The following is a 7833-nucleotide window of genomic DNA, read 5'->3' on the forward strand; positions in this document are numbered from 1 at the left end:
TGACCATTCAAGGCCACATCTTTGATGTCTTTCCCAAAGCATGATTACAATCTCGATGGTCCAAATGATCTAATTTCCTCACTTAGGAAAACATTTTGCAGATCATTTTAGAGCCATCCTTCGCTTTCCCATGTAGTGAAATTAAGAAATGTAGAAAAAATGACTAATGAACCAACATGGCATTTTGCCTTCAGTATATGGGCTTGCTGTCAAGTTGTATTTACCTCAAAGGAGCTTAAAACTCTCAAAGGAGATCTGGGTGACCTCAGACTGCAGATCTTTCTGTGTTCTTGGTTGTGTACCAGGAGGCATCTGGTCCAGGTCTAATCATGTGGGCCGCTTCATTGATTCAGACTTGGCGCACACCGAGATAGGCTCTCTGGTGGCGCTACGGGCTCTGGAAAAGCTGATCTGCTCCATGTGGGAACGAAAGGGCAAGCAGAATTCTCTGAAGCACTTCTTGAAGTTTTCATCCAGAAACGCATACAGGACCGGGTTGAGGCTGCTGTTCATGTAGCCCAGAGCAATACACAGATGCCAGCAGGCGACCACAAGCAGATTCTTCCGGTCGATCTCCACCACAGTTTTGATGATGATGAAGATATGGATGGGGGTCCAGCAGATGATGAAGGCTGCCACCACCACCAATACCATGCGGGTGATGCGCTGGAGGTTCCTGTCTTTCTCTTTGGAGCCGGACAGCAAGCGCACACTCTTGAGGCGAAGGATCATCAAGCCGTAACAGATAGTGATGACCAATACAGGAACCACAAAGGCGAAAATGAAAACACAGATCTTGGTCACAGTATCCCAGTACCAGTCTGGGTCTGGGAATTTCAACATGCAGACTGTTTTGCCTGTGGAGAATATATGTAAAAAGAAGTTAAGAAGGTGAGTATAGAGTAATTTCTTAATTAAATTTACTAATCAGTTCTAATTTAATTACTTTTTTAACAGTCCTCAAATATATCGTTACACAAGGTGATGACAAGTGACTTCCTGCATGCCTACTACTAAAACGTTAGACAAGTAGTATGTCCAAATTCATAGACCAGTACGTGAAAATCTGAAGTGCGCAAGAAGAGGATTTGTGAATGGCAGTGAAGCAAGACAATGCGATAATGACAATATGATAAATGTAGTGCGTACAAATTTCATCTATACTACACACATTTATACTATATAGAACATAATGTTGTCAAGGAAGTTTCAAACCAAATGTTGTACCTACTAAACACAATGCCGATTTGGACACAGTTATTGACTTTATGTTAAAGGGTTAGTTCACCCAAAAATGACAATTATGTCATTAATTACTCACCCTCATGTCGTTCTAAACTCGTAAGACCTCCGTTCATCTTCGGAACACAAATTAAGATATTTTTGATAAATTCTGAGAGCTCTCTGACCCTCCCATAGACAGCAATGTAATTACCACGATCAAGGTCCAATAACGTAGCAAGGAGATCGGTAAAATATTCCATGTGACATCAGGGGTTCAACCATAATTTTACGAAGCTACGAGAATACTTTTTGTACGCAAAGAAAACAAAAATAACGACTTTATTCAACAATTCGTCTCCTCCGTGTCACCCTGGTGGCATTTTGGGGAATATCCACTGAACGTAAACAGCGTATGCTATTCTGTGTCAGCTGCGTGACGCGGATACGTTTTCTAAGTTGTTTACGCTTTGATTTGAACGAAAACAGCGTATCCACGTGACGCAGCTTTTTGTTTTCTTTGCGTACAAAAAGTACTCTCGTAGCTTCGTAAAATTATGGTTGAACCCCTGATGTCACATTTGATGACACATTTGGTTTAGAACAACATGAGAGTGAGTAATTAATGACATCATTTTCATTTTTGGGTGAACTATCCCTTTAATGTCAATCAACCTTCCTTTAAAAAACGATTCATTAAGGACTCAAGACAAGTGACTGTCCTACTGAGCGAGTCATTGAATTATTCATTTAACCGATTTGTTCAAAAAGAATGATTCATCCAGGAAATAAACACTGTGTGTTGCTCTGGGAGCATTAACCAATTCAGCATGGATTTGTTCTTAACTATTATCTAAAATATTACTCAAATACTTTTTTCCACTCATTTTGTCCTCACCTGTGTCTGTCACTCTAGTAACGGCCATAAACATGACTGGGAAGCCGACAGCAGAGGAGAGAATCCATATGCAGATGTTGATGATCTTTGCTTTGATGGGTGTGCGGAAGTCCAGGGATCTCACTGGATGGCACACGGCAATGTAACGGTCTACACTCATCATTGTCAGAGTGAAAATACTGGTAAACATGTTGTAGTAGTCAATAGCAATGACCAATTTACACAAGAGCTCCCCGAATGGCCAGGTGCTCATGAGGTATTTGGCACTCTGGAAGGGTAAAGTACTGGTGGCTAAAGCATCGGCCAAAGCCAGGTTAAAGATGTAAATGTTGGTAGCTGTCTTCATCTTTGTGTACCTGAAGAAAAAAAGAGTAAAAGTCAGTCTGAGAGATTCAACGAGATAAGCAATTCATAATTTTGGAATGTCGATCCGCTGCACCTGGGTTTGCAGTGACGATATGAACATTGATGAATACAGATGCAGATGAATGGGATGCACTGATTGTGCATGATTTGAGGTTCTTCTCTGCTTTGCACTTTTCGTTATAAATATCAGATACGACTAACATGATGATCAACTCAAAAAATGGGGAAAAAAGAACCATATGTGCTCTTTTAAATTATTTTTTGTATATTGTAATTTCCTTTTCACTTATCCTATTTTTTTTCCTTTTTATTATCTGTGTCTTGTCACTGTCATTCTTCCTCGTATGTGTAAACATACCTTGCAATAAAGCTCTTTCTGATTCTGATTTTAACACCCTTCCACACTGTAAACAACTTTTATTTCAAGAATTAAAATGTTAACCTATGAAAATTATGGCATGCATTGGCACATTCATTATTTTTTTATTCTGGTGATGTGATAAAAACATTATAAAACATTTTTCAGAATTTGGTTTGTTATCCTATTTGCTTTCCATTAAAAACACAACATTTATAAAAGATAGTGTTTTCACAATATACCATTTTTTCTAACTTTTTTTCAGATACCGCTTACTTTGTTTATTTTTAAGCTACTAGTAAATATTTTTTTGAACAATCATTATTTTTGTTGCTCAGAAATATTAATATTATTATATTTTACATTATTACTATTATTCACTGATTGTGCATGATTTGAGGTTCTTCTCTGCTTTGCACTTTTCGTTATAAATATCAGATACGACTAACATGATGATCAACTCAAAAAATGGGGAAAAAAGAACCATATGTGCTCTTTTAAATTATTTTTTGTATATTGTAATTTCCTTTTCACTTATCCTATTTTTTTTCCTTTTTATTATCTGTGTCTTGTCACTGTCATTCTTCCTCGTATGTGTAAACATACCTTGCAATAAAGCTCTTTCTGATTCTGATTTTAACACCCTTCCACACTGTAAACAACTTTTATTTCAAGAATTAAAATGTTAACCTATGAAAATTATGGCATGCATTGGCACATTCATTATTTTTTTATTCTGGTGATGTGATAAAAACATTATAAAACATTTTTCAGAATTTGGTTTGTTATCCTATTTGCTTTCCATTAAAAACACAACATTTATAAAAGATAGTGTTTTCACAATATACCATTTTTTCTAACTTTTTTTCAGATACCGCTTACTTTGTTTATTTTTAAGCTACTAGTAAATATTTTTTTGAACAATCATTATTTTTGTTGCTCAGAAATATTAATATTATTATATTTTACATTATTACTATTATTATTATTAAGGATATAATAGATGATTTGGCTATAATGCAGAAATTGTGATAAAGTGTAGTTACAACATCTAACAGCAGGTGCTAACAACATGCTTTCATTAAATTAAGGTGTCTCAAGAGTCTCTCTATGATATCATACAATAATCAGCTCATAATTTTCTCTTTTTTATTCCAAATTAGTAGTGGGCTGATGAATGATGGGGCATCCTTTGAAAGGAAGTGACCACAGCTACTAAAGAAAAACCCAATGCCAAAGGCATAAATTTTAATCCATTGATTATGCTCTCTTAGAGATTTGTCTGGTGCCCACACACAGTGAGCTCTTTTGAGGACTTGGCATTTGAAGTCTCACAGAGAGGAAGAGAGAAGACAGCACACCCATTAGTGACACTACAGTTTGTTCCTCTCTTTGTACATGGCTATACATGTGGTGAGATGAATAAATCCATTACTATAAGTTCCATTAAGTCTTTTGTGAGTGCATAACATGTTTTGTTGTATATCCATGATTCATGTTTGCATCTCTAATTTTACACTAGTCCCTCATCCAGTTGTACTCTTATTTAGAACTGCCATGAATCACGTTTCACACTAATTCATTGTATCAGGGAACTTATTTCTGTCACAGACCAGTTCTGGAAAATAATGTTTAGAGGTAGAGCCATTTTATTGACCTCTGAATGGCGTGGGCATAATTTTCGGATGATTTTGAGATTTGTATACATTTTTGTATTGTTAGAAAACCCACTAAATACACATATAGTCACAAATAGTTTTTTGTTGTTTTATGCATAAACAACCAAAAAAACTAAATCTAAAAACAAGTCATAAAATCTCACGTAACTGTGTTTCTGCTTTCTTTTTTGGGACTTTTAGATATTTTTTACTGGAAAACAAGAAAGTCAAAATTCTTTTTTTTTGTGCAGCATGAGAACTAATGGATTCAAATGAGGGGGAAATTCTGATGTGTTTGCAATCTAAAAGGCATTTATTTCAAGTTTTTTGTCTGTAATTGAAACTTATGGGGGAATTATTATTGAGTTATTTTCACATCAGACTTCCTGATGTACAGTTTCTGCCTTCCAGGCTGTAGTGGCTGATATGCTTTAATATTCTCTTCTGCTACATTTTTTTTTATGTCCTCAAATGGGAAAAGGCTTCTGTGAAAGACTAGCAATCCAGACATTGCGAATATGATTAGCCCATTCAGACTGTGCCTCTTAGGCAGTGGCTTTGCACTCCTGAAGACATGTGTTGTGAATAGATTAGAAAGATGTGATCTAGCTGAATTGTAATAGTTATGTGATCTGAACCCTCTGAAGGAACATACCAAAGACTGTAGGTCTTTTTGGTTTTGAATTTCTGTTCCCTCCTATTTTCTTTTGCCTAAATAGGCAAAATACACACATTTTTCTAAAGCTGTGAACTACATACGTACACTTTCATACTTTATTTTAAATGTATGAAACCTAACGTAAACACAGCATTTTATTTTCTTATGAATAATTAGCTATGTGCCTGCTAACATCATTTTCCTGGGAATGATTCTACTCGAGCTGTATTATTTGTGCTTGAAATTCTTTTCATTTTATACAGCGTTTTAATGCTCGTTTCATATTTGGAACACCTGAATGGATTTGTACAGAATGCTTTATAAGCTTTAGTTGAGTTTGTGGAGGAATTTTTGACAGAGTTCTTGCAGGAATTTATGGGTTCTGTTTAAAAAAAAAAAAAGAATCCTTACGGTACATTTAGAAAGGGTGTTTAGAGGTTCTACATTGGGTTTCTGGGGAGCCCCAAATGGTGCTTCAAGTATCTTTTCATTTTTTACAGTATTAGAACCTTTACGGAGTTCCAACCATGACATCAAAACATTAATTACAAATGTAAGTTTTTGTTTTATCGCATAACGTATTTGATATTAACATACTTGTGATTAATTTTTAGCCTAATGAAGCCTTTTGTGGCAAATGTGTTTTCTTTTTATAAGAAAACCTTTTGCCTTTGTGGAGTCAAGTATAGAACCACAATATAAGGAACTCTCTCTCTTTCTCTCTATATAGGCTACACAGTGCTGGGAAGATTACAAATTGTAGTCAGTTACAGAAAACAAATTACATGAGAAAAATTGCAGTTAGTAATGTAATCTATTTCATTACACATTTTAGTTAATATAATCTAATTACTTTTAGATTGTTTTTGACCTAACTTGTTTATCATGTTAATTTGAATAGGATAATATTGTTCCATACTGACATAAAATGGAACAATACATTACATCAGGGTTTTCCCAAACTGGGGTTTGTGAGGAACAGCAGGGAGTTTGTAAACTGATGAAAAGCTAATAATGAATTAAATCGTAAAAGTATTTTATTTGTTTATGCTGTTAGGCCTCTCAATTGTCTGTTAATTACAGCCACCTGACTAGTGGCTGGTCTGTGTGCAATTTCACAAAACTGAACGACTTTCCAAACATATATAAGCAATAGGCTTAAATAAAAAAAGAAAGATAAAAGGAACAATTGGGAGGATCGATAAATTATGAATAATTTACTGCCATTTTTAAGCATTATTTAATCGTATAATCAATAAAAACAGTAACTGTGGTCTGATTATGAGTATTTTAAAAAGTAATATAAACTAATTACAAGTGTTAATTTTTTGTAATCTGATTACATAATCCAGATTTCATAGTTAATACCCAGGCACTGTAGGTGCAGGAAAAGGACATGAAATCAGATGACAACAGCAGCTTTAACAACTGAGTTTTGAATTGTTCATGATGTGAAAATTGTTCTTCCTCCAAAAACTACCCCTAAACTAAACTGGCATATCTGTGGGTGATATAATTTCAGCCCTCAGCCCTGTCTTTCACATTCCACCACTTGCTCAGATTCCAAACAAAACTCCATGTCCACCACATTCTCTGTAGATACAGGGTATATATCCCAGGGGTTCAGATATACCTAGTAGGATGCATATTTGCATGCTCATATCATTCTCTGTAGACTTTGTGCACTTCTTACAGTAAACCAGCAAAGTTAGGGCAAAGTGGGTTATCTGTGCTTGCTTATTAATGTCAAAGTGTGGTAAATTAAATAATTAATGATCATCCCACTTTCAGAGACTTCTAAAGTACATATTCACTGACTAAACCATTTCTCTTACCTGACCACACCGTACATAACCAGAATATTTCCAAACAGTCCCACCACGCAGATGACAGAGTACAGCGCGGTGATGCACACAGCGATAGCGACCGCAGTGCTGCCTCTCACCGCCTTCGGCTCGCTGCCTCCGCTCCAGTTAGACAGAAGTCCCGCTGGTTCCTCCATAAAGCTCACGTTTTGCTGAATTAAAGGATACCACTCGGAAAAATCACTAACAGTCACTGTTGGAGGCTCCATTATGCGCTTCCCCTGTATAATGCCAAACGCCTTCTAAATAAGTAAAACGGAAAGATTATATCTTTAAAATAAAAGATAGAGAAAGATATAGAACAGCAGCTGTAAGGACATCAACACTGCTCACTTTATGCAGACCTTCTTTTCTCTTTTCCTCTCCTCTCCTCTCCTCGGGAGTGCAGTCGACTTCCAACTGCTCGTGTTGCTGAGCACGCACTCGTACTGTCTTTCTCCCGAAGTACAACGGAATGGCAGCTGCTGCGCCCGCTCGACACACTGTAAACGTGTAGGCTACTAGCCATGCTAAAAGTGCGTTTGAAAAAAAGTTCCATTCCATGTCTACATAGTTCAGGTAAACACTTTTAATATTCAAATTTAACCATGGTTTTATTACAGTAAAAGTGTTACCAAGGTTTTTTCTTTTTTTTTGGCTTATTGATTAGGCTACCATTTGTATAAACAGTTTTACTACAAATACCATGGTTAAACTATGGTTAGTGTAGCAAAACCATGGTTAATTTGTGGTTTAACCATGTTTTTTTTGTTTTTTTTTTGTAGTAAAAACATGGTTAATTTTCGTAAGGGAACATACAGTTTACCTGG

General features: G+C 35.9%; 1 protein-coding gene across 1 annotated transcript; it reads right to left on the reverse strand.

The window, feature by feature from the left end:
- Window positions 1-204: 204 nt before the first annotated feature.
- Window positions 205-7233, reverse strand: LOC107700731 (delta-type opioid receptor-like). The gene is made up of 3 exons (XM_016502497.1): window positions 6995-7233; window positions 2120-2475; window positions 205-857 (listed from the first exon to the last, which is right to left on the reverse strand). Exons 1-3 carry the CDS (start codon window positions 7231-7233, stop codon window positions 328-330), a joined length of 1125 nt encoding a protein of 374 aa, XP_016357983.1. The 3' UTR covers window positions 205-327.
- Between the last annotated feature and the right edge of the window lie 600 nt (window positions 7234-7833).

This window comes from Sinocyclocheilus anshuiensis, unplaced genomic scaffold, assembly GCF_001515605.1.
Source record: "Sinocyclocheilus anshuiensis isolate Anshui unplaced genomic scaffold, SAMN03320099.WGS_v1.1 scaffold782, whole genome shotgun sequence".
Taxonomy (NCBI): Eukaryota; Metazoa; Chordata; class Actinopteri; order Cypriniformes; family Cyprinidae; genus Sinocyclocheilus; species Sinocyclocheilus anshuiensis.

Excerpts from the sequence above, each read along its gene's own strand:
- LOC107700731 (XM_016502497.1), bottom strand. The coding sequence starts at position 7,233 with ATGGAGCCTCCAACAGTGACTGTTAGTGATTTTTCCGAGTGGTATCCT. Across the intron at positions 2,476-6,994 it reads GTTATGTACGGTGTGGTCAG|GTACACAAAGATGAAGACAG; the intron begins GTAAGAGAAATG and ends TTTTTTCTTCAG. Across the intron at positions 858-2,119 it reads TACTAGAGTGACAGACACAG|GCAAAACAGTCTGCATGTTG; the intron begins GTGAGGACAAAA and ends TATTCTCCACAG.